The 27,869-nt window shown below is 38.5% G+C and overlaps 1 protein-coding gene across 34 annotated transcripts in view; it reads left to right on the top strand.

Annotated features, from left to right (window-relative positions):
* The window catches only part of KCNB2 (potassium voltage-gated channel subfamily B member 2), a 330,276-nt gene that overhangs the window by 163,970 nt on the left and 138,437 nt on the right, over window positions 1-27,869 (top strand). For 24 of the 34 annotated variants that reach the window (XM_086885232.1, XM_086885233.1, XM_023920908.2 and 21 more), the window contains one exon: window positions 3,195-3,879. In XM_086885232.1, coding sequence (XP_086741358.1) covers window positions 3,301-3,879 — 579 coding nt within the window. In that variant the 5' untranslated portion in view covers window positions 3,195-3,300. The remainder of the gene's footprint in view (window positions 1-3,194; window positions 3,880-27,869) is intronic. The other 10 variants (XM_086885272.1, XM_086885280.1, XM_086885329.1 and 7 more) reach the window with 3 other exon arrangements.

The raw sequence follows: 27,869 nt of genomic DNA, 5'->3' as shown, positions 1-27,869 counted from the left end.
TTCGGGGAAAAGCTGCACAGGAAGAAATTTCTTAAAAATTATCACCAGGGAACTAAAGAAGGTATGAAGAATGAAAGAAGGTAGGAAGAAAAGCACTTATGAAGGAAACAAAAATAATTTATTTGTTTATTTTTAAATTCTACATTCTCCTTCAATGTATATTTCAATGATGAGAACTCTGTAAAAAGGGCAAAAAATCACCTTCATGATTCAAGATTCTTCACTTGGGAAAATGTGCTTTTTTTACCTTTTCAGAATACTGCATGTTGTGAATGGTGGTTCATCCCTTGGTACATACAAATATACATAGCACGTTCTCTACACTAAACTTAATAGTGTTTCACTGCTAACTTCAGTGTGGCCACCAGGACTTCTGAAGTTTTTTGGAAAAGCCACACTTCCTCAAGTGGGAAGGTGCAACTAATAATTATACTGAAAAATCAGAAAATATTTTACCAGCTTTACACCAGTCATGGTGACATTAGAGTTTTTGCATTGTTTAAAAAATATGTGTGGTAACTACACTGCAGAAAAGTTAATGCACAGTCTTGTGTATCTTTTATTTCTGCAATCAAAAAAATAAATAAGGATATGGTTAACTTAAGATTAATCAGATGAGATGCTTTATTTTTATTGTGTTTTACTCGATATTGCTAATATTAGGGTACACATTTTCGTTTTAGAAAGAGAAAAATAAACCCCTGAGATGCAATAGTGAATCAACTGATAAACCTCTCTAGAAAATGCATGAAGACTTGACTGATTTCACAAAGGATGACAGAACTTCTTTATGAATTTTTTAAATTCTTGTGTTTTCTTATGTAAGACAACCTTTAAAGGAGAAATATCATTGTGCATTAAAGTCTAAAAGGATTTTTTTAAAATAAACTTTGCAAATGTTTCCTCTGTAGAGAAATATCCTCTCATAACTGTTTACTCTTTGTGTAGCTGTCTGTAAGTCAGAAGACTGATAAATGCATCACAGATCACTAGGAAATGCTTAAGGGAGGAGATCTTGCAAAGACTGGAGTCCCCTGCTTCTCAGAAGTCTCACCATCATCCCCTTGCATATAAGGCAGTGAGGAGGAGGGTAGAAGCAGAGAAAGAAATCAGCCTAAGGTCAATAAAAAACAAAACAAAACACAAACACAAAAGAAAGGGATATACATTATGTAAACTTACTGATGCCAGGGCTTTGATTTTGATAGGACATTTATCTTTGCAAGTAAAGTTACCAGATTATCTTTTTCAGAAATGAAGGTAAATGTTACAGGCTTAAACCCATATGTAATTAGAAACAGAAGTGCTGTGCGTTGTGCTGGGTGATGAGGAGGGATCTTCAAAATGCAGTGCTGGAGGCAGGATAAGAAGATGCAGAATGTTGTGACCCTTACAGTTTTGAAGTTCAGCTTGACAGTGAAACTGGTAACTAAAATGGTGGTGTTCAAGGCTGTTGCCATCATTTAGCTAATGCACAAAACAAAACAAAAAATAAAAGAAAATCTTTAGATGTAAGTATTACTCTGATAAATAATTTCCCTCTTTTCTGATGTTTTTGGATATGATAGTCAGTTATATTTGAATTGTAGTTGACTGAGTCTTATTATATCTATTGGTGGAGGAACTTTTGAAGTTTAAATATAATGGAGTTTAGCAATTTTGATTTTATACCAGCAACATAGTCAATATCGTCATGGGCATTCCAGTGTCAGATGACACACTGGAATTATTCTTTGTCTTCCCTGGTATTTCTAGTACAGGCTTATTCTAGATCCTCACTGTTCTAGTGAGGATCTGGTCTATGTGACCTTGTAGTTCTCTTTCAGATTTCTGCCTTTTCTCATGATGAGTTTGTACCCATTTGTTCTTGTGCCAACTGGTACTTCAGTACAAATAGTTCAAACGCCTCCCAGGCATTTACTCCTGATGTATTTATAGGTAACAATCCCTAGCAGCACAACTTTCATGCTTTACTCTGCAAAGAGGATCAAATTCTTGTACACTTCAAGTCTTTGAATTTGCTGGATTTATTTCACTTCAAGCAAAACAAAACAAGCAAATAAAAAAAACCCCAAATTTTTGAACTGTTGATTTGCTGTCACCCCAGGACAGCTGAGAACAGGAGGAGGAGATGTCAACTCTGGGAAATTACTAAGGAGGAGGAATGTTTCCCAATGTTTCCAAGTTTGGAACAGAAGCCTTGTCTAAGCGTTCTTTGGGCCATGATACTATTGCTAGGTTAATATTTAAGCACTGTGTCTGACAGTTGGCAGCAGTAGAGCTGGTGGGTGGGTTTCCTTCCTGATTAACACTGATATTCTACATTTAGTGACAAACAGCTGCACTTCAGAGTTCACTGAAGCGCTGGGCACAGAGAGTGAGGATGCACTTGTGGATTATTGAAACTGAGGTCGCTGATTGCTGCCATGCAGTCATGTCTGCAGCAATTTAACAGGTGAAGAGTGGGACAGGGAAGAGCCTTTCAGAGGATCCAGAGAACAGTATGCACAGCCCTTGTCTATGTAACATGTATTACTGATCAGTTGGCCACAAAATACTTATGGTTCTTTTGACCCATTGTAAAGAAATAAGTGCTGTGTGGTGCTAAAAAATACAACTTCTCAGTGTTCACTGTTCCTGTATTCACTGTTTGGTGAATAACATTAACCCGTGAAATAATACAGCAAACTATGAATTGGGACAAGGAGGGGAGCAGTTTGGTTTGGAGATTTTGATAGGCCCTGATTGTTTTATTCAGTTTCAGTATCTCTCAAATTGGAATTTTTCAATAAAAAGTAGACTAGCCTCTGTCTTTTCTTATACATATCCCTACAATCTTTCCATTTGCACACCTCACACATTAAAAGGTAAGTAATAAGATTAAGCTAACACAGCTGCATCAGAAACTGATTCTTAAAATAAAGAAGAAAAAGCCCAAGTGCATTGTACAAATTGTCACACTTGATTTTCACAAATATAGAAATTCCAGTGTGTTTTTCCTTTGCTTAAATATAGTGCTCTTAGCTGTTCCAGTTGTTTCAGTGCTTCTGGATATTACCACAAAGAGTATCACTATAAAGAGGGCAAATTGCAATCATTAAATTTTCATTTGCATATGAAAGTATGGAAAGAGAGAGAGAGAGATTGGGGGATGCATTCTACATGGCAATATGCTAATTTTTTGTCTTTTTTAGCTTCAGGAATGGAGCTGTCTGTGTGAAGAGGATTCTGCCCAAATATTCGTAGTCTCCAAGCTCATTTTCCTACAGACTCTGCTGTTACAACTTCATCTCTTTCAGAATGGCTGAGAAAGCTCCACCAGGGATCACCAAAAAGTCTTCAAGGTCCACCCTTTCCCTCCCTCCAGAACCGGTGGAGATCATCAGGAGCAAAGCCTGCTCGCGGAGAGTTAAAATAAATGTCGGTGGGCTCAACCATGAAGTGCTGTGGAGGACTTTGGACAGACTTCCAAGGACACGATTAGGAAAGCTCAGAGACTGCAATACCCACGAATCTCTGCTAGAAGTATGTGATGACTATAATCTGAATGAAAATGAGTATTTTTTTGATCGACATCCAGGGGCTTTCACTTCCATTTTGAATTTCTACAGGACAGGGAAACTACATATGATGGAAGAAATGTGTGCTCTCTCTTTTGGCCAGGAGCTTGATTACTGGGGGATTGATGAAATATATTTAGAATCTTGCTGCCAGGCAAGATACCATCAAAAGAAGGAGCAAATGAATGAGGAACTGAGGCGAGAGGCAGAGACATTGCGAGAGAGAGAAGGAGAAGAGTTTGATAATACCTGCTGCCCAGAGAAAAGGAAGAAGCTTTGGGACTTGCTGGAGAAACCAAACTCATCTGTTGCAGCAAAGGTAGGATAAACAACAGGCTTAATACAAAGATAGTAAAAAATGGTTTCATGATCCATGCATCCAACTTGCAGGAATCAACATCCACTAAAATATTTAGAGAAAAGAAGAATCTAAAAGTTGACATATCTTTAAGTGAAAACACCCAAATCTCTCCTAAACCCCGCTGAAATCAGCAGGAGGAACCCTGTTGAGTTCAGTTGTTTTTAGGCAACTACTGTACTTTGCTTTTGCTGTATGTGATGAGAAACATCTGTGTGATTTTCTTAATGGACTCCATATGAAACACTTCAGTGAAAATACAGAGCACATTATCTACTTGTTTGTTAGAAAAGTATTTGTTTATGACAAGCATCCATTTCAGTATTGCTTGTCCTGTTACAGGCACTGCATGTGTGTCAGTGTTTGGGAGGCTGTGCTGGATAGGCTACCAAGGAGTCAGCAGCTGCTCTGGCATGGTTTTACTGTGGCATATTTTCTCTTACACTATATTTTTGCAATCAAGAATTAGAGTGTTTTGTATAAAAATACTAAAATATTAATGCATATATATACATGTATATATTTATATGTATGTATATTTATGTGTATGCAGGTATATGTATACAAAGAAGTATATATTCTAAACATTTAAACACACACACAAATATGTATGTGTAAAGTTTACGTATATTTAGTCAGAAGTGAGAACAAATTCACATGAATCCTGGTTCCGGTTCTGCTGTCTTCAAACAGGCAAGTTGGCTGAAATCTCACTGATAAAACAGAAAAGTTTACCCTGGTCGTGGAAATGGGACTACACACACATATGTTGGTATTGGTATTTAAAAGAGAGATTTTCTTGCATCTTGAGAAACATAGTTATTCTGATTGTGGTGTGAAGCACCAATTAGTGTGAGGTAAATTTTAGAAGCTCATCTCCAGTTTGAGTGACTCAAAATGAAAATTCTCGATGTTTAGGTGTTCATGTTAAACTTAACTGTGACTTTATTTTCTTCTCTTGTTGTTTGTTATTGGATGCAATGCTCTTGGACCAAGGTAAGTATTAAAATATGATGGTGCAATGAACAGAAAAATGAGAATTCTGGCAAGGATTTTTCTTGCAATATTTACTCTTACTATTGGGGTACAATACATATTTTGTAAAAATTTTAGTTTTTCATTGTGAGCTACCTAAGTTTTTAGGCAAGGAACCTAGTTTATTAAAAAAAAAAAGAAAAAAAAATGTTGTGGCAGAATATAAGGTTTGTAACTGGAATAAAAGCTTATAGGAGAGAAATGAAAGTATTCAGAATATTTTAGAAAACTACATGAATAAATTTTCTGGTTCCAAGATACATATTCTGGGCCATATGTTCTTCTCCAGGAGAAAGAGCAGAGGGGAAGCAGATGGGCATAAGTTTTGCCAAAAAAGGGTTCAGGGAGGATGTGTTACACACCGTGATCACCTAGTGCAAGCTAATATCCATCAGCCCTCACCAGCACTTCTGTGACACAGCTGCTGCACTGCCTGCAGGACTCAGGGACCAGCTTCTCAGTCCTGCATGCCTTGAAACATCACCAGTGTGCACTGTAACAGACCTCTCCTCCTGGATCCAGGCAGGAGGATTTCCTGCCTGAGCCACACTGCTGAAACACACTGCACGCGACCTGGGAGATCACCTGGCCGTGGACACTGCCTCAGAGACATCCAGCAGGCAGATTTGCTTGTGAAATATTTTCTCAATTATATACAGAAATGAAGGCAGTTGCCTCTAAGGCTTGAGACATATGCTTAATTAGTGTTTTCCTAAGGCTAGGTAGGAGTCAACCCAGTAAGATGAAGCAGATGAATAAAACAAAAATAATATACTGATTTTTACATTCTTTGCCTGTGACTTGCTTTCATTCATTTGCATGTTGAATAAATGGAGAAATATAGGATGGTTAAACTTTCATGACTGCTTGCCATTCACCAAACTGTTCTTACAACTTAACAGTGCCCCATCATGAATTTGCTTAAAAGAAGTTAGGCTGACCCTGAGCTTTTAAGAAAATCCCCCTTTGGTCACTCCAAGCAGATTTCTCCTCAGATTTTGCAGATGAATGTGGCTGTTTCTTTAATTTCCCAAGATGTCTAAATATTTTTTTTTAATCTTTTTATTTCCTTTTTCCCTCATCCCTTAATTTGATTCAATGTTACAGATCTTTCTTGCTACAGGGAGTTTCACATTGCACTTGTATACATGTTGTAATGATTTTCATTATTTCAGTGGCCTTTTGTCTAAGTTAATTCCATTTGATGTGGTTTCTGTGGTTCTGGTAGCTAGAAGTCACCGTAATACACTCAGTTTCTCTATCTAGTCACCTTCAGTCTGTAAATACGTATGTGAGACAAAGTTATAGCTCTGCCTGTGGAAACTCAGACAGCCTTAGAAACTTGGCTGAATGACATAAAGGAGAGCAAAAACCACCACAACGCATTTGGCCTTAGGTAACATAAAGCAAGATATGGTGGAATCAGTTGGATACACTTTGAAACAGACTGAGTTAGGATCTGTGACAAGGTTTTATCTGAAATGTTTAGATAACATCTCTTTTAGATTTTTCGTTTCATGTTTGGTCAAATAAGTTTCTAGTTTGTCCTGAGACAAGAGGCACAACCATCTTCTTTCCTCTGTAGGTGTAGAAAGGATAGTGGGATTTTGACAGCGGCAAGTTGAGAACCAAGTGAGGAAATATTGCCATAAGCCTCAAATTCAAATACCAGCTCCCTTTTGAAGAAATGAAACCATATGAATGTGCATAGATGTCCTATAGGTGCTTGTTCAGTCATTTAGATCCTGTGTGGCATCCAAGCAGTTGACAGGAACAGCTTGCTTTTTAATCCCTTTCACATCAAAGATTAGAAATGTGAGATAAACACTCGGATGTGGTTTTGATATGTGACTGTGTCTTGCCACTTCTTGATTCTGCTAAGAGCCCTTCTAGGTCTGATCCAAAGCTTACTGAATTAAGAGGGAGTCCTGCTTTGGATTAGGCATCTCAGGACAAATCCTGCGCCTTTCGAGGTCAGTGAAGGTTTGCCACTGACTTCACTTGCAGCAAGGTGAGACAGAGCAAGGTGACAGTGAATGAGCAGCATGTATTTCACAGGATATGCAACAGTAAATAGGAGAAAACAAGAAGAAAGTGTGGCAATAAATTAAAACTATGTTTAGCTAGTTAAAAAAAAGGAATATTATAGGTCAAGTACTGTTGCACAGCCCAGGCACACTTTACTTTTTGAGTTTTTTTTTAATTTAGTAAATGCAGATTGTGCACCTCATCTCAGTCACTAATTACCATATTAGAGGCTCAGCAGTTCTTGCTTAGTCCTCACCCCAGGAAAGATCTCTGTGGATTCAGTAGGCATTTCAGCTGAGGAAAACAGGATTTGCCTCCATTTCCAGTGTTCTCATTCATAAGCTTTTTAAGTAGGATTAAGATAAAGATGTCCAGAAGTCCAAACATGTACAGTGCTGTGGAATGAGAAGCAGTGCTGGGATTTACAAAGGACAGGAATTTTGCGTATTTTACATCCCAGAAAAGTCCTGAAGCCTAGTCCCCAAACCACAGAATTTTGCATGAGTCTGGCATTCTTTGGTCCAGAGTAACATCTGAGTTTTTAGACCAGGCATTTATTTATACTTATTGTGTAACCAGTAGTTTGTGAAAACTGTTTTAAAAAAATAAATGTTATTTTATTTATGCTATCAGCCGTCATTTGGTCATTTTATTTGCAGCTGCTGGACCTATAGCAGTCTCCTTAGTGCAGCAACAGCTCTGAACAAGTTGTCAGTTGTATAAAAGTCCTCAGCAGGTGCCAGAATGAGCATTGACTTCAGTAGATGTGAATTTCGTGCAGCTGGATTGCATCAGTTTTTGTGGTTCAGCACCTTGTTGAACTGGTATATTTAGAGAGCACCTACTGAGCCAGTGCCTTTTCAGCTAATTCTGAGGTATATTGTTCTGTGCAGTGTACCCAAAAATCAAGGGAGCCTTAGTTTGGAAGAAGTGTGGATCAAATAAACCCATACATTTAATATTTCTTTCAAAGCATTAATGCACGAGCTCTTCCTTTCATTCTTGTTTATTGGGTCCAATAGCCTGATTATTTTCTCTCAGTTTTTTAATACTGATGAAGCTCATTTGGGCTAAATCTGAAATAAATATGGAATGTTTCTAGTGAAGATGTTTACCTGTAAATATAGAGTGAATGAAATAAGAAATAAGTGGAATATCCAGGAGTAACAAAGAGCCTATGTCTGCCTAAAGATATCTGATAGTGACTTAATCACCTTTCATCTACAGGGGTATTTTAATTACCTTATAGTAACATTATCAACAAATATCACTCATATTTTCCAACTGGTATTTTATATCCCATGTTGTCCCTTTGAATACAACTAGAATGTAATTGATTGTGATTGATTCTACAGTTCTTTCTTGTGCAAGTAATTTTTTTTCATATGAATATTTGCATCAAGCTCAGTGTGACTACTAACTGATCAACTATAAAAGGTAGTACAACGTAATTTAAAAAATTACTAGTCAGTCACATTCTGTCCTTGAATTTTTACATAACCCCTGTTGATGTACATACATAGAAGGGTAAAATATTGGCCTTTGTGTTTCTGCAGCATGGGGTTTCCCTTATTTAAAGTGAAACCTGATAGGGTTGAAAGTGTTCTCTGTTAATTCTGTTTGTTTCACTGCACGACTGATTTGTCCTTATTTTGTTTTGTTGATTTCTGTTTTTCTTTGGGTTAGTTTTTAGGTTGGTTTTTTTTTTATTTGTGTTACAAACTGTAACATGAGTATTATTTCTTTGTAAGAAACACACTAATTTATCAGCTAACTAGTGGATTGCGGATTACAGAAGGTATAATTATCCCAAGCCTGAGTGGAAATTGTGAGAACTTTGTGTGCTGTATTGAGTAACTAATCCCTTTTGTGTACAAAATTCCTTTGAGGGGGAAAAAAAGCAGGAGCACACAAGAAGAGATTTAGGCCAGTGATATTTATTTAGCTACAAGTGCATTTTAGATAGGCTTGCCACAATAACTTGACAAGAGAGGTCCACACCTATTTTATATTAGGGGCCGGATTCTTATTTTCCACTGTCTTATATATAATTCATATATATAAGTCTGTCTTATATATAATTCACGCTGAACTCTCATGCCTATTCCTTGTAGAGCAGCTTGAAATTGGTCTTAGAGTGAGTGGAAATTAGCAGAGTCACTATGCATGACTAGAACAGAGCAGAGTGTCATATAGGACACCCTTTGCAAGTCCTCATAAATGATCTTCTGGATTGTCACAGCGTTCATTCAGGGGTAAACCCTAATTAATGGTTTGCTATTGGCTCCTTTGGAGTTAAAGGTAACCATGTGCACTCAAAGGACTTTAGGAAAACTTAGCTGATTGATATGTTGTGAAGAAGAGCTATCACACATCAGCAAACTGTCTGGCAGCAGCTGAATGTTTTGCATGAAGATATTAAAGTGTTCAAGAGAAAGAACTACATTTGGTTATGTTTGAATCCTTTATGTTATACGAACAAAACCCTTTTCTTGCCAATGCCCTCTTCTTAGTTTAGGTTTACAGTTTAGGTTTACACATTCTGTGTCATCCTGATTTAGTGAATATTTCTCCATTAAAAAGCTTATACTTCATGTGCTTTGCCATCTAATTTTAGACCAAGGATGAAGATGGCACGGAATTAAGACTGTCTCTTCTTTAAAGTGTGAGGAATGGCTTTTCTATGAGTTTAATTCTCACAGATTTTTGTTTTAGATATCATATACCTCAGGGCATGATATTCATTGGAGATAAGTGTTCTTTTCTCTCTGGTATATGGCATGAACTTCCATTTGATCTCTGGTTTCAATTTATTTTTGGGGGCCAGTCACAAACCTTTATCCAAATGGACAACCAGGAATAATATCATTTGCATTGTCACTCCCAATACTTTATGGAAATGTATTTCCTGAAAGTAAGTTATGGTAAAGCACAGGGAATGGTCACTGATAATAAATAGGTATCTTCATCTCATAATTGTTTCTTCCAAGGAAGCTCATTACCACACTTCGCTTTCAAGGTGAAGTTATTTCTTGAGCCAAATGATAAAGTCAGTCAATGTGACCGTAAGACAAGGAGATTATATTGGATCCTAGTCATTCATATTTAATAACTCAAGTGTTTTAATGTCTTGAAAGATAAGTGAACTTATTGCTTTTTCAATAGATATATCAAGGAACAAAGAAAACTGGCAGTAGCTAATTGATTTTGTTTGAAGAACTTGCATATGCTCACTGCTGAGCTGGTCATTAAAAGATTATTTACCTTCTTAATACTTCTTATATGAAGTATCATGTAGCCCATGATTCAGCATTTTTGGTCAGTTTAAAGTGTCATGGGAGTACAGCTACTATCTGATCTGTCTTGCTTCAGAGGTGTTCAGTGCCTCTGTTACATACAGGCTCCCTTCAGCCCTGAGATTTTATCAGTGGTGTGCAAACTTATTCAAAAACTTACTAAAAACTACTATTGGAATAAGAGCAGTAAAATATCTTTTGAACTGATCTGCTTATTATTGGCACTTAATTCTCAGTAAAACAGGTGCCTGAAATTGTGGAGGCAGTGCCAAAGGCAAAGATGTAGTGACTCATATTCACACAGTCCATCACTGGCAACAAGCGCTGGCACCAGGGAATATCCCTGTTCCCTGTATGAACAGAGGGGTGAGAACTTCACTTCTGTGGCTGTGATAAAGGGCTTCACTGACTCTGGTTTTATGGATATATTAAAGAAAATCAAAGGGGATTCATGATGAGTCTTGTTAAAGCAGGAAAAAAAAGGCAAGAAAAATTTTAAAAATTGGGGAAATCTATTTTTCGTATTTGGTAATAGTATCTAATTGGTAATGTTTTGCAAAATAAAGTTTTAAAGTAATGAATAGAATGTGCCTGCGCTTATGACACCATTCACAGAATCACACAGTAGCTCTTGCACAGAGAAACCTACTAGGATTTGAAATATATGATATTATCATGATTTACCAGTACATACCATCTGCATGAGAACAGCTATCCTTTGCCATAATGGATAGGAAGGATTTATTCCAATTTACCCCAGCACCTTGTGCCCTTAATTCAGGAGAGAAATTTAACTACAACAACAGCTTCTTTTACCACTGATCATATCCTTTTTTATGCTGTTACCATCTATTGAGAATAGAGTAGCATCAATGGCATATATCTTTTAAAGTATGTACTTCAGTATTTCTGGTTAGGAGGGTGATGTTTTGGGCATTACAGCATGCCTCCCCACAAAATCAGAGGCATCTCACGAGCTGGATTTTCAGCTGTGACATGTCACTTAAGCTGTGTAATGCCTGAGTGGACAGACCAGGCTGTTGTGCCTTTCCCTTCACCCAGAGGCAGATCATATGTCCTAAAAATCTTGCATTTCCGTTCCATGTTTTTATAAGCAGCTGCCAGTGTATTGTCTTCTCTCATGTAAGATATTTGGATGGAATCAGATGTCAGGAAGATACACTAATAAGTTAAATGATGAAGCATTATCTGGACCAAATCTATGGGACACAAAGGGCTGCATCTTGTTGTCTGGATAAACAGGCTCTGTCTGGCTTTTGTAGAGCTGAGAGGCAAAACAAATCTATATGATCCCCTGCAAACTGGCCTTTCTTTGGCTCTCTGATTTTGTTGCAAGACGTAGAAGAACAAAAAATTGCTCCCAAGTGACTGGGAAGCCAAACAGTCTGTTGCATGTTATTTATTTCAGAGAAAACCCATGGTATTTATCATGACATATGGTAGGCTCATGAGTTTTCTGTTTGATGAAGATATGTGAATATTTGACACATAGCACTGAAAACCAGGTCCTCTGGGGAAATACTAAAAGCAAGCTAGGGACACTGGCACAGCTGTTCCAGACTTTGAGATTAAACCAGGATCCCAGTACAGTCCTTATATCAAGCTGCCACAGTCTGCTCTGAACATGCCTTGGTCATTCACTTTTTGGGGAAGCTTGAAAAAAGGTGGGATAGGTGAATTTGATTTACTAGGTAGGACTCAGAAAACACTTCTGCATTTTAAGTCATTTCATAGGCATGCAGTGTCGTTTCCACGTGAGTGTTACATCATTATAAGTGAGTCCATGCCTGTGCTCCACAAACCATACCTGAGACAGCTTTCTAGTGCTTTGGAGCAGCCTTGGGAGGGGACAAGTTATCTTTGAAAAGCATGCTTACTTTGGCACTGTAACCATTAATTCTAAATATTACCAACTAGCTTTTATTTCCAAAATAAGTGTTTGGATTGTTGGAGTTTATCTTATACATATACTGTGCATAAGTATACACAATACTGACAGCTGAGCCATTTAAAAAAAAAAATGCTCACAATATTGCACATCAAGAAGATGTGTGAGATGGCTGAAGCTATCAGAGCAGTACTTTTCTTTCAGTGTTTAAGTGCCTACAAACTGCCTGAATTATATTTGCTGAATTTTCAAATCATTATGTAGCTACTTGCAATAAATATTCATACAGGATTTCTCCTAAAATGCAGGGAAAGACAGGAGCCATGGGATGCAAACTTGAAATCTGAGGAAATTTTTAACGGAATGACAAGGTGAACTCCTGAGTTGGGTCTTACCAGACCTCTAAGGCTCAAGTTTGTTCCTCACTGAGACTCTTTTATGCTACATGTGGAAATGATGTGTTCCCTTAAAGCTCCTGCCTAAAAACTGGTGCTTCACTGAACTAATAAAAAATATTCTAGGAATTTCTAAGCTGTTCTGTCCTCATCTCTAAAAGATAAGGTAATTAAAAGTCCAGAAAGATCCATTCTTCACAAAACAGCTTTAAAGGAGGAGCTTTTCTTTCCAAGGCAGCAATGAGCTTCACTGTGGAACCTGGGGCACACTTGTTACCCAGAGTTCACTGCCCTCAATCATCCTTCATTGGGTCCCTCTTGATGCAGCCACAAGGGTTATTTGTTGCTTTAAAAACCTGCAGTATGGCGCAGGCCAAAGCCATCCCAAGGACAGCCAAGAGGCAGTGACAGTTTCAGGCATCACTGGCCACTTGCAGAATGCCCTGTTGCAAGGGATTGCTTCTGGCATGCTTTGGGACAGTGAAGCCTGCTGTGATTTCATGCATTCTTGGGGATGATACTTTTGGCTAGCTCCTGGGATGGTTCCATTTTTCATACTCTTTCAGTCAGCTGGATTTCTGTGATAGACAAAAATGACATCAAGCTTTGTTTACAAACTCACATCCACACAGTTTCTTTCCCAAGCACTGTAGCCTCCTTTTGGATTACTTCCTGAAGGATCCTTGGATGACCTGTCTGTTCTGTTTTACTGAAGTATCTACCAGTGTGCTTGACTTTGGGGGAGGTTTTTCTGGAGAACAGTGGATATTGCTGAAATAAAGTAGGTAAGACTGTTCTTTTGCAGACTGATCAATGTGTTACAGGCTTATTCTGAGAAGAATTGGGAACTCATTTCCATTTCTATTACTTTCACAAAGCTTTTGTATTTCCATATTTCATCTTTTTAAAAATTTGATATAAATTCTTTTGTGGAGTTAAATGTCATTTGAAAAAACTCTTCCAAAAGTAACTTGGCCTTTCTATGTATGTATGCTTACAGTTTCATATTTTAAGATGATAGCACTGGAAAATTTGGTTAGTGCCCCTGAATTCAGTCGTAACACTAACATTGGCTTCAAAGCTCTTCAGGCCATGGCTGCCAGCATTTAGCACAAAAGGCCAAATAATATGAAATAGAGTGCGTAATTTGAAAAGAGAACAGATATATGAGCCAGTTCTGTTTCACTGAACCCTACAACCTTTTATTAGAATTGAAGCAGGATGGACAGATTACTCAGGTCAATAACATGTGCTGCAGTGAACGTGATACAAATGTATTGTAATCTGCATTTTAGATTGATATATTCTCCTGCCTGATGGTGAGATTGCTGTTCATGGGTTTAATTCTAAACCACATATGACAAATTACTCAAAATGCTGTAGGTGCTCAAGTAATAGTGAAATGGTGAAATGGTGAATAATTCCTCTTAGAATTTCAGTGCTTCTTCAGTCTGTTGAATTTAGGAAGAATCAACAAACAGTTTGCTATATACTTATATGTGTGGTTTTGGATGAAATAATTAAGTTGAAGAGGGGGTCTTTTAATTAGAGTAGCTGACAGAGATGAGAGCTCTTGGACTGAAAAATAATTTGCTTGATGAATGTATTATAGAGGGAGTGGATGAGGGCTCTTTAGGAAGCATTCTTAGTATGTGTTACAAGGGAATGGCAGGACAAGTCTTATTCCAATATTGTGCAACTGATGTTAGTAATGTCTGTATGAAGAATAAGCTCTCCTGAAATACTCCTCTTTTCTGAAAGCAAATTAATTTCCTTTGATGATGATGAGATGCTTTGATGATGAGAGCTGCTATGTCTGACTCACAGGTGTCCCCTCTCAGTCTGATTTCTGTTGTTAATTGAAAACAATTTTTTTAGTTTAGGCGGGTATGAAATTGAAAGAAAAAACCTAATCTTAGAAATCCATTATTGCATTGAATCTCTGATAACGTGCCTGATGCATTTCAGCAGTAATGATTCAGATTAATGTAACTTCAGCATTTATAACCCCAGCATCAGTTTCCTCTCTAATACTGGATTTAAATACAAAACCCAACCCTTACCTAAGCACATGTTCCTGAGAAGGAGGCTGTGTGTGACACAAGAGTAGTTAAGAGAGCGCAGTTAAAGCAGGGTTTTGCTGCTGCCAGTCTTTTCATGGAGGCATCCTCCCCCAGGGCTTTACTGGAAGGCAGGAGGCAGCTGGAAAGGGCACAGGGCAGGCACAGATGTTTCCTGCTTGTGAAGCCAAGCTGAAACCCAGCCTGCAAACAGCAGGAGAACCCGGGTCCCTGCCAGCGGCACAACTGCAAATCTCTGCGATGCCTTTGCTCTCTCCATTTTAACAAAGGAAGACAGGAAGAAAACCTTCAAAGCTCTGAACCTTTTCTCATATTCCAGTTGTGTGAAAAGGAGTATTTTCCCTTGAGAACTAGGCTGAATTCAAGACTGTTCCTGCAAGGGGGAGCAAAGGTGCGTGCCAGTCGTGGATCCCTGTGGCAGATCAGTTTGATGCAGGAGCACACATTTCCTTGTTCCAGCCACGTGAGGATGGATGGAGGAACGGTTCTCCAGTGCTGTGCCATAGACAAACAGCACCTCTGGGCACAGAAATGACACTGAACCTGCTTAGAGTTTACATAAGTGAAATGCAAAAGAGGAACTGAGGTTTTTATCTGGATTTCACCTTTCCCATCCATCTAAAACTACATTTTTCTTTTCTCTATTATAAATGCATGAAGGAGTCAATCAGAAGTCAAGAGAGTCTTTTCTTTAGGTCTACACAGAAGAATCTCACAACATTTTTACATTTTTGCTAAATGCTTATTTTTTAATATCACCATAACTATTGTTCTAAAACTTCTCTGAAATGAAACCTCCTCTCCAAAGGGATGTTTACCTAAGTTGCCTGAGATCTCCATGCTTATAGAAGAAGGGCAACCAACCACTGACTCTGGTGTGCACTGATTTAACACTGATCTAGCATGTAAGAAAAAAAAGAAGTTACATTTTTCTGTGGATGAAAAATGCTGATAAATTTATTCAATTATGTCAAATACTTTGGCATTCATTGTTTTGCAAGTTTTCACTTCCAGGCTTAGGGATGCTATTTTGAAACACAGTTTTTAAAGGAGATTTACAGTACTCCAAAAAAAAAAGTGAGATAATAGATCAAAATGAACATAAAAAGCACAAAGCCAGGTTGTGTCTGAACAGCAAAAGCAGTCTTTCCTTCCCCTTCCACACAAGATCTGTACTCCTAGTTGTGCAAGTGCCCTCTGGTTCTTTTGCACAGTAGTGTGCATCTCCATATTTTCCTTTGACCACAGGAAACCCTCAAGGACCACAGGAAACTCTCAAGGCCACCAGGCTTGGTGATGATGAGAGCTCTGCACTGCAGCTGGTGCTTCATGAAGCCTCACCAGGGAGCAGGACTGGGCAAGTGGAGGGCTCTGCTCTGGGGGCAGCTGGGCTGCAGCTGTTCTGGGGACAAGCTGCCCTGAGGACAGAGCAGGGTGTCAGAGCTCTGGCTGGTTTGTCATGTGTCAAGGGCAGGAAATCTGTATCAGGAGCAAGATGCATGCTAGCTGGAATAATAGATGTGATTTAGATAATTAAATTGCACCCTGTATAAATAATCTCATGTCAGCCATACATCTGCCATTATTTCTTGTGGCAAGGATGAAAAAAAAAAAGAAAATAAATAGGCAGTCCAAGTCACCAGATCATTTCCCTAAGGTTAGAGGAGATCATCAGAAAAGACCAAGGACAGGGTAGGGAATAAGAGAAATATAATCAGCAACTATCTACATGTATTGAAATCCTAATGCATATTAGGATTTTTATTCCTAAAATCCATGGCATTAGCACTCCTTTCTTTTTAAAAATTCTAAGCACGGTATCTCAAATAACTTTTGTTTCTATTGTCAGTCCTTTCAGTCAAAGGCAGTGGCCATACAAAGGGTCTCCAGTTTGCCATGTCTTAGGACATAACAAGGAACTTCAGAGCAGTGACAGCCATCTCCTGAGACAGGAGGTCTGATGACTAGCCTACTTGTGAGTGAGATTATTCCTTCTGTGAAAGCAAAGCAGTGTTTTCTCCAACTGTGTAGGTCAGAATTTTAAACTAAGCTGGGGACAGTTGTTCCCGCCTGTTTACTGACAGCTCCTCTGTGTGTGTTGGGTGTATGCATGCAAAAATTACCCTGCAAAAACTGATGCTGAGCTCAGCCACATCAACATGTCACCGCACCGACCCAAAACCAAGGCACCCCAGGGAGGGACACAATTCTCATTGTGCTTGACAATATTCTCATCTTTTTTTGTTGTGTAAATCACTCCTAGTGAAGATTTAGCGCCACAAGCTTACCTCTGGGGTGGAAAGACATCTATTAAAGAAAGTATGAGCATTTTGTTGTATGTCACAAGCAAAGTTAATAAGTCTTGCTTACAAATTAAATGCAGACAAGTAGATGCATGTTCTCATCTGTCGATTCCTTGTAATATTGAAGTGATTTGAGATTTACAATTGTTTGACAGAGCAGAGAAGCCCTGTTGTACTAATGTGGACCTGAGGTTCATTGCATCTACTTTAAAGTCCCACAAAAAGTCTGTGACAAAGTGGGAAGCTGGATCTAGATCTTCCATGTCCCATACAGCCCCCTTCACTAGAACATCTTTTCTTTCTGTAGAAATTTGGTCTTAAATATTTTAGACTTAGAAGAGGCAGAGATCATCCTCTCATACCATTAGTAATTAAATAATGTTCTCATTTAAGAATGCTGGCAGAGATTTGAAAGCTTACAAGCCTAAGAGACTCATCTGCCTTGTTTCTATTCCTTTTAATGGAAAATAAGCTACTTTAGCCAATATATTGTGGGTGTGTCCATGTAATGGTGTACATGTCAGTTGGTCCCAAAGTCTTTTGACATGTTTAGAAGAAAATTTATAAATTACTCTATACTTACAGAATTTAACTCCTACTTATTATAGCAACCATTTGCCTTTGATCAAATTTCTACAGTGTAGCTTGAAAAGTGAATTAATATTTAATTTCAGTCAATAAAGAAGACTTTGTGGGTGGAAAAACAAAAATAAATGCTAAGAGCTGAGATAAAAGAATAAGAAAGTCTTCAAATGCATCCAAATTTTTCTTTAGATATTTATCCATAGTCATTGATTCTTAATTCCATCCTGGTCTTTTGGCTTTAGTAAGCAAATACTAAATATCTCCTCTGACATGCTACAATCTGCCTACACTTCCAGTATACTTTGGACAGCTAGAGTTTATAATGGGTACAGGCAGCTTCCTCCAAATTCTAAAATGGGTTGCAGGGTAAAAATTACTCATTTAATTCCAGCTTCTCCAGCCCAGGACTGGAAGCTAGATTTTTGGATCACCCTTTGGTGCTACTTCCATATTAATTCACCTTGGTAAGAGGCAAAAATGACAAACTTGGATGCAGGGCCACGCTGACAGCTTCAGTGTTGCTGTGCATTGTGGAGGGGCCAGCACAAGGAGTGATATTTGGTTTCTCCGTGCAGTTCCATCCATGGAGTCCTGTGTCTTCCAAATTTTTTGTTCAGCATAATTGAAAGGAGAGGAAACAGTTTATTGCAAGTGGGCAAGGGAGGGACTAAGGCTGTTGTGTATTCACTCAAGACAACAGTTTTGACTTTCAGAGCAGTAAATAACTTGTTGGACCTGTCCTGCAGCTGATGTCTGGATGGAGATATTTCTTTCCTATTGACTGTGACTCATGGCCACTTCATTACACTCAAGCTGCACCAGCCAGTAGAGAATATTTGTGTGCAATGCCAGAGACCTTGGAGGCTGAGCAAGTGATGGGCAGGAGGGGGGAAGACCTGGGTGCAGCAAATGGCATCCAGCAGTGACATGGTTACAGTAGTTGGTGCCACGGGAGCACTGCAGCTGGGCTGCTGAAGGGTTCCATAGTGCCTGGCATTTTCTTAGACAGCATGTATAAAACTTCTGTGAATCAACTTTTCTTCATTCTTTCCTTACCTTGTTCCAGTTTCTCACTCTTGTACAGCGCAGAAAATGTCCAAACTGGGCATTCTGAAAATGGGAGGTAGACTTGGATAAAGTCTTCACTTAACATTGCATTTAGTTATTTCTCTGAGTCACAAAAAAGTGAACTGAAGTCATTATGAAAATTGTTTACAAAACAAGTAGGGAACATATGTCATGTGAAGAAGCACACAAAATTCAGATGATCATCCACTTGTGAGAAAGTAAAAAAAAACCCAAAAAAAACCGCTCTTTTTAAATAAGAATAGGAAAAATATCATTAAAATCCCCAGTGCTAGCAAAGTCCAAATTAAGCCAAATAGGTAAAAACAGACAAATCAATATATGTTAACGTGCTATGTAAACCATATAGGTTTAAAAAAACAAGGCAAATGGAGTGAAATGCCTAGTTCTATTTGAGGATGTCAGCCAAGTAAGTGTGTCAGGGCCTTGATGGAAAGAAATCCTGTAAATATAAAGGTACAAAGTGTGTATGAGTGACAGAGTAAGATTCCCACTGGAATAAAGTTCCTATACTTCAGGAGTGACGAACTCACACTATAGGGAAGAACTCACAATCCCTGATCTAAACAGAGAGAATGAAAACCTACAGCTCTTCTGTCTGCTGCTCCATCTGGGTCTGGACAGGGATTGGGAAAAGCTGGATGGAACCAAAAGACTTCAAATGCAAAGAACTCATAATAAGGTATGATATAAAGAGTTTGGACAATATGAGATATTCCCTTTTGTACTCTCCCTGGCATTGGGTGCTTCCAGATGTGTGATAAAATGCTGGGAGAGCTGTTGCTGTGCCCTAGCTTGGACATGTTCAGTTGTGGGAAAGCTCATACTCCTTTTTCACATCCCCACCACTGCATTGTGCTGGGAGTTTTCTGAGTGAGAAGACGCTGCATTTTGTGTACTTGAAGGTCAAATGGCCCCTTAGCTGAGGATTGTGTTTGCTTGTTTCTGGTAAACAGTGCTATTTTGCTTCCTTGAGTTTGTTTAATGATTCTGTGTATCCTTGTGATGCTCATACCCAAAGAGTTGATCAAACAAGGTGTGACTGTAGGGGCTTCTTGTCACTCTACAGCCTGAAGGGGAGATGGTTGCCCTGCCCAACTCCAAGGTGAAGCTAATTAGCAGAAATGTGGTTACAAAAAGACAACCAAGGGAAATGACAAGAAGAATGTAGCATGTGTCCCTCCCTGCCTCCGCACGTGACGGCAGCGCCCCTCGTTCCGAGGTCAGTGACAAAGCGCAGCTGGAATCCCTGTCCAACACTGCAGAAGATAATGCTTTGCTGCTCCTGCACAGCTGGTTACCATCTCCTCTGCATTGTTGGATCCACACAAGATAACGTTGTTTTTCTTCAGTAAAGCCAAGTTTTGATCTTTTGCGTCTGCTGCGTTTTCAGGGCTTTGGGTTTTTTTCTGTTTTGTTGTTGAGGGATTCTATTGTGGCTTGAAAGCATTTAACTACTAGGCTTTCTCAAGGTCATAAAATGTTGGCATTGAGAAATGATGGAGAATGTTTTTTTTCTTTTGAGTGCTAATGTGAATCATTGACAAATAGCAAAGAAATGAGCTTCCATTAATCGTAGTCCCTGTGCAAAGCAAGTATTGAGCAGGCGCGTGTTAGGGAGCGTTGCTTCAGACACGGCTGATGTGGAAGCCTTCTTTGTTACACTGTGCAGTAGTGCTCATTCTGTCCTACAAATGATAATTTTATTAGGGGTTAGCTGAACACCAAGACTCCTTTGGAAGGCAATTACCCCTTTGCTTCCACCCCTGCAGTTTCTCAGATAGATGGATACAGTCTGACAACCATAGAGAGCCAGCTGAAGCCTGGAGGGAACATGACAGTCCAGTAATTTCCCCTCTCACTCCCTGTGCCCAGAGGTACACCTCACCATTTTCTAAATCATTTCATCAGTAAAATTTGTATTTTTTGAACCGTACTTAGAATAGAATAAAACCTTTTAGTAAAAAGAGGGGAACAATTGAAATACTGTAAGGAGGGTTTGTATTTTTCATATCTGAATTCTAAGTGTTTCAGATTTTTGCACTGATTTAATAAAAGTTCTCTTTCAAAAGTCTAGAGATAATGAAATATGGCAGTAGTTAGAGAACGTCATTATATACGGAGGGAAGCAAAGGCAGTAGGTGATTAGGAAATTGCAAAATAAAAATAATCTCAGTTGTTTGTCCTTTAGAATCAAGTATTTTTGTAGCAATTTTAGTCCCTGTATAGAGCATTTTAGAAGGGTTAGTACAGGAATATCTATTAACCAGTAGACTTAAGGATTTTAGTACAATGAAACAAAAATCAAGGTTTCAATCTAAAAACGAAATTTTTTTTTTTCCTTTATCTTACAGCATCTAAGAAATGTCACTTGACACAATATGTGGTGGCTTGGTTTCTCTAACAATAAGAAATAAGATGATCTGTGTGAGAGAAAATGATATAGTGTCTAGCTCTTTAGTCTAACAACTTGTGCAAATAAAAGGGGACTCAAAAGAGCATTTCAAGTGTCAGCATTTCATGTGATGGGAGTGATATCATTCACCAGTATTCTGCAATCTTACAATGCCCAGAGACATTCTATAAAGCCAAAAATGAGATTTTACATATAATTTCTGGACACAAAAGTGCTAGGGGAGGCATGAGAGGCTTCCTACAGCAGTGCCAGAAAGAGAGTAGCAGCACACTCTCAGTTCTGCAGCTGTTGGGCGGGTGACCTGCCCAGCACCCTGATCTGCCCCTCACTGGTGGCCCCCACAGCCCCAGCCCAGGACAAAAGAGACACCTCTGCTCTCACACAAACTCTGTGTTCCCTTTGAGTCCAGCTTTCAAACCATGAGTGAGTTCTGTCCTTTTATACATATGTTTTTATCTATCTATCTATCTATCTATCTATCTATCTATCTAGTCTGTGTTTGTATGTATGTGTACGTATCTATTCAGATATAATACTTGACAGCACTTTCCAGGACTTATCTTACAAAGAAGAGGAAAATCACAAGCAAATCTTTCAGACATGTGTTTGACATAAATCCCAAGCTGTCCCACTTTATCATATTTCTTCCATAAGTGCTTGGTAGCTGAACTCCTGTTACTCCAGTTTTTCAGTTGCTGATGAAATAGAATTACGTAGAGGGACTGTTTTTTCCAAGGTTTGTTTTTTTATTCACTTGTAAAAAATTGTAAAGAAATGAAGAGGAAGAGGAGAACCATATAAACTCACATTGAAGTGTTTTACATTAATTGAATTTTGCTTAGGTGTCAAAATAATTTAGGTATTCATTTTGAGGTATTCCATGCATTTCAGAAAAGTTGACTTAATTTGATTTCTCTGCAACATTACTAAATGCAAAGTCTGCAGCACTGAGATTGAATTCAGCCCTCTCTCATGTCAGTAGGGGTCCTTATAGTTGGAACTGAACTGGCTCTCCAGTCCTGTTGCAAGAGAGCTAAGGATTCATCCCTTTTGCCTCCAGCACCCAAAGGTGCCTGGATCAGTAGTCTGGTCGTCTCCAGCTCTGTTGCATAGTCAGGAAAAACAGGAGCTCAGTGGGATTGAAAGCAGCCTTAGGTAACGTGTCTTTCTCCACTGACTGTGGGAGAAATTCAAGTCTCAAACTGGCACCTTCATTAATCAGGATGGATCTTGGGCAGAGCACCTGCATGGCACGGGTGAAGTTCTGCAGTCATCTTTCAGTGCATCATCACCAAATACAGCTCTCAAAAGCTTAAAAGCAGCATGCCTGACTTCACCAGAGGGAGGAAGAAGGGAAGGCAAAACAGGTTTTGTTGCCCTTCTCCATATTTACTGCATTAGCTCTAACAACCTCTTAATTTTCTCATCCTGTGAAGCGGCACTGTCAGTTGTCTGCACAGCTTCTCACCTTCTCTACTGTTTGGATGGAAGCTGCAGCTTTTCCAGAGTGCTGACAGGAAAGAGCTGGGTTTGGCACAAAGCCTCGAGGGTTCTCTGCAAACATCTTCAGTTTGTACCTAAAAGAAATGGGACTTCAGTTTGTCTCAGGAGATAGCCAGCATCTGATGTACTACAATATTTTACTTAAGCACCCACCAGCAAACAAATTGTGCACCACAGAAATGTAACCAGGTATCAGAACACAGCAACAGCAATATTTGTGCCTTGGGTTTTGTTTTGGGTTTTTTTTTCTTTATTTTAGACTGTCCTTACCATCTGAAGAAAGGGTTTGCATCTAGTCACATGAAGTTCCTTCTTGCTAGTTTCAGCACTATTGCTAAAGCAGTAAATATGGTGACATACAAACAATATGTCACTTCTTAGAAGCTGTCATAGTTGGTCTCCTTGAAACCATAACAATGAATATAAAAACTCATTATCACACTGTGTACAGAATTAATAGGGAATACCTTGTTCTTTTCATCACATTATGTTACTTGTGTATTATATATAACATGCATATTATTAGTATGCTAAACTTTAAGAGATGACTTGTAGTTAAGCATGTACCTAACTGCAAATCATCTCTTAAAATTTATCATTTGACTGAAGTGGTTGGTTTGGTGAAACAGAGATGAGATACAGCATTTTTTGAGATCCAAACTCCATCCTATTGATAGTTTCATACAGATGTGATAGATTTTGTAATTCATCTGCCTTTAAGATAAAACTCCAGTTTCCAAGAACTAACTCAAAATATGTTGAATTCTTATCAGGAAAATAGTACTGTTAAATGGTCTTCACAGGCACATAAATAGAAAGTAAGTCAAAATGTTTTTACCACACCATGGAGAATATTAGAACAGAGTCAAAGATATCGTGGCAATGTCATAATGTATGAGTTATGCCTAAGGGACAAAATTCCAAAATTCATTCTCATATATATATATATTAATGGTCTCTGGTAAGACTATTGACCTTATAGCCTGGTCATTTTAGCAGTGCTTTATTTCTATCACAAGTGTAATAGTCCAGATTTCTGTTGTACAGTCAGGAAATGAATCTGCCCTACCCAGAAGTAGCTAGTAGGGTATATTTATAGATCAAAGCATGTACTGGCAATGGAAATAGTAGTTTCTTCTCTTCAATTACTACTCAAAAATTACATTGCAAGTACCCCACATAAGCAGAACACCTACAGGCTGTGGTTGCTGATCATGCTGTTCTCAAAGCTCCTTGTCTCAGCTAATGCAGAACTTTAAATACTGAGAGTACAGAGAGGTCCTCCATCCCCTGAGGTGTTTGACTTTGTTTTAGTGACACCATCTGAAGTTAAACTAGCATAGTTAATTTTTTTTTTGGTTTCTTCTGAGTATCTCATGAATGGCTGCTGCATTGTAGGGAAGGAAGCAGAAACTTTTGGCCATCTGAAGGTTTGCTGACAGGAATAATAAGGTAGCTCAGAGGATGCCGAAATGCTGGTGGGATATTCAGCAAATCACTTTTGACTGCTTCAGGCTGGAGCCAAATGTTTCATATTTACATCATGTTCATCTGTGGAGAATTAATCTGGAACTCCAGAAGGGTGGAAACTGCTTAAGAATTTGTTACACCGAGTCCCAATACTGTGGATGTCACGCTTCCAGGAATAAAAGCATATGTGCTCATTTTTAATTCAGAGTCTCTGAATATGTCTTCTGGTGTGAGAATAATTTTCTAGTCTGCATAAACTTTTCTATTGCCATTTCTGTTGAGCAAGATAGGGGCAGACAGTGCTCTATATTTTTCTCAATTGTATCCCATTGCTATAATTTGATTTTATTAGCTGTGAGATGGTTTGGATCAGATGTAGTCTCAGGATTTAACACTTGTTGTGTATTGAACTGGCAGTATAAGGGGCACATGAAAGAGAAGATTTCACTTTAACTTGAAAACTTTCTCTTGTTGATGTCTAATCCAAGGAAAAAGAAATACTATGCTTAGGGAAACAACAGAATAGTGGGTAGAGATCAAAGGACACCTGACAGAAGGAAGAATGGCAATTGTTTTGACAGCTGAAAAATCCCAGAAATTACATATTTTTCTAACTCTGGACAAACCTAGAATTTACTACATATTGCAAGTTGTCCTGCTCATGGCTCTTCTGACTAGATCAGGGCTGGCCACTGAAATCAAGTGCATTGTTCTGACCAGGCACAGTAAAAGACAGGTCAGGGAACTGAATCACTGAATCAGAGATATACTCTTAGTTGAGGGCTGAAATTCTCTTTGTGGCTAAAAACAGTTAAGCTTGATTTTGACTTGGTCAGAAATGGAGCCAGTTTGAGTCAAAAATGTTAAATGGGAGGAAATGCTGACTTCTTGCCAAGGTTTTGTGTAAGAAAATCGAATTAGTCCTGCAGGGCCTGCCTTGTTAATTTTGCTGAAAAGACATTATCAGGATCATAGACATGAACACACATGTAGATGTGTACAAAAATGATGCACAACAGTTGTTTGCCTACTTAGTTAATAGTTTAATAAGAAAAACAAGTAACCACTGTATCTGGTCTACTCTGACTTTATATTGACTGAAAGAAAATTGAGAAATTATATTGAATAAAAAGAAACTAGGGCTTTACTGATCCAGAATTGACTTCATAATGGAGTCTTGCTATAATCTGGCTTTTAGATGAATGGTTTCTGTTTATATGCACTCTGGGATAATAGTTGTCTTTGGTTTTGTAAGATATGAGCCAGCCTCTTGGGAATTTCTGAAAACTCTCTTACATCCTTTAAATATTCTTTTAAGAATTTAGCACAGATGTTTAAACAAATGAAAAGAGCAAGCAGTTTTCATTAGGCTCATGACTTACCCTTAATGCTGTTTAAGGGTCATCAGCATGGATTTGTGTCACAGTTCAAACCAATTTGCTTATGATAGGTCTAAAAAACATGATATGAGGTTTACAAACAGACAGACATATAGACATATCAGGTGAGTGAGAAAGTTCTTTGATTTTTCAGGTTAATAGGAAATAGATCTGATGGAAATGGCAGTATTATGCAAAATGCATTACATTTTAATATTATTTTGAACTGGTTTTTATATAAGAAGCTCAGTTCTTGGAAGATAGAGTGCAGTTGAGTGCAGTGAGGTAGAATCCAAGCAAAATGACATTGACACTGGGTTTGGATTAGGTATTTACTTTCTGCTTCTCTGAATTTACAGCCTATCATAGGGAGAAGAGATAGTATGCAATACTTTACAGTATAGGAAGCTGCCATAGACAGAGAGGCCTGAGAGTTAGGACTAAAAATTGTTATTGCCTGAAAAATCCCCACAACTAATTTACTGAGAGCTGGTGTCACTCTCTGGGAGCTGCTCTTGCCTTCCCAACCTCTCTCCCTGCCTTCAAACACAGATTTTCTAATGGCTGCAAAGGCTCTGGGCTCTTAGCTTGCTTTTAAAAAAAATAATAAAAAAATTGTCAGCATGGTGAAGCAAAAGTTTTCAACAGAAATCCAAGAAAATAAATTAAAAAAAATATCAAGAGTTGTTGCAGCTGTCAGTGTTTTGTTATCTATTAAGTAGCTGGCCTTCTGAAGGTCTGAGTAGCAGGAGCTGAAGCAGCACCCACTCAGAGCTGCAGCGTGTGATGCAAACTGGGGTGGTGGGGCTTGCCACCACAGCGTGTCCCTCAGCCCTGCAGTGACGTCTGATAAGCACTGTCACACGTCTCTGTCAGCTAAGACTATTACCAGGCTCCAGAGTGGTAAAACAGCAGGCTGCCAGATACATTAAGTACCCATATGGTATGCTTGCTTACCTGTCCTTCCTCTCCCCTCCACTTTTGCTTTCCAGAACCTATGCTTTAAAAGAGTTCATTAAAAAAATGATTCAAATGCTAAGGCCTGAATTTCCGAGGCTGTTGCATTTATTCAGAATAGTCCTCAGCCTTTCCGTGTGTATGCAGAGATTATAGATTTAAACTCCCACACCATTCCCAGGATAATGACATAAACTCAAAGCATAAGTGTGGACTATCTAATTTTAGTCAGGTGGCAGTAAATTTTCCTGCATAAATGCAGCATGTGATCTTTCTCTGAGGAGAACACAAAATAACTAAATACACTGCTCACTGTAACCCCTTTGCTAAAGTAGAGCATCAGCTGATACTTAAAAAAGTTTTCATTTTCTTCAGCCTTAGATTTTGTTCATGAGTATAAAATGGTCATTACAGATTATGCATACAGAGCAAAGATATATCTAGGCAAAAAGGGCTAAAAAAAGTATTTCTTGTATTTTCCCTTGTCCCAGTCAATCCTAATCACATATTGTGAAATGATACTTGGCAATGATAAAGCATAGAATTTGCCACCACCTTATCATATTTATTTATTCCTGTTAAATTTTCTTCGCATGGGAATGGGCAACAGCAGAGGATGGGAATGCAAGAACAACTACCAGGAAATCCTGCTGTAATCATCTTCTCAGCTAAAAGAGAAGTGGCTGTCTAAAGCAAGACAAACACATTTTTATTTATCACAGCAAAATATATCCCAGGTATATATATGCAACACTGTCAAGAGTTATGACTGACAAGTATGTGTAGCCTGTAGTTCTCAGTGTCTGTACATTACTAGGTTGTATCATTTGGAAGTAATTTTATAAGAACTTAATAACTGAAAGCTGTAGCTTGCTGTCTGCATTCATACCCACACCACTGGAATGAGTGGACTGCTCATAAAATAGAGTAAGACAGTGTAAAACCTGGTCTTTTCTATACATAAGAATGAAAAAGATGTTCAAAACAGACTGTGCAATTATCTTTCGAAAGAGATCCTTTCTTAGTCCAACTGAAGGATTATGATGTATTTTAGAGAGATTTTGGGGTACAGTGAATATCTGACAGATAAGGTGATTTCCTTGCTGTATTAAGCTGAGCAGAGGACTCAGAAGACATGAACACTATAAGTGGCTGTAATCTGCTTTGATGGGTTTAGAAAGTCAACAGACAAAAATAATACAAGAGGTCATTAAACAGCAGTGTGCAAGGTTTGGTGTCATCAAGATGTCTGATGCCATGTGCTGGATGTCCTGAAGTATTCACTGAACCTAGGTCATGAAACCCAAGGCAGGATATTGACAACAGAGTAAAGCTTGTAAGATCTGTGTGGAGAGGCTTAGACACACTATGAGATTATGTTTGTCGGCTGAAAGAGCAATGTCAAAGCCTGCACAAGCATAAATAAACATTTTGAAGCACAGTATTAAATTCTCAGACTCTCAAAACATAAAATTGAATGCTGTGTTGGCTTCTTTATTCTGCAGAAT

This window comes from Cyanistes caeruleus, chromosome 1 (assembly GCF_971803275.1).
Source record: "Cyanistes caeruleus chromosome 1, bCyaCae1.hap1.1, whole genome shotgun sequence".
Lineage (NCBI taxonomy): Eukaryota > Metazoa > Chordata > Aves > Passeriformes > Paridae > Cyanistes > Cyanistes caeruleus.
The sequence above is the reverse complement of the archived record's forward strand: the minus strand, read 5'-3'. Positions and strand labels throughout refer to the sequence as shown.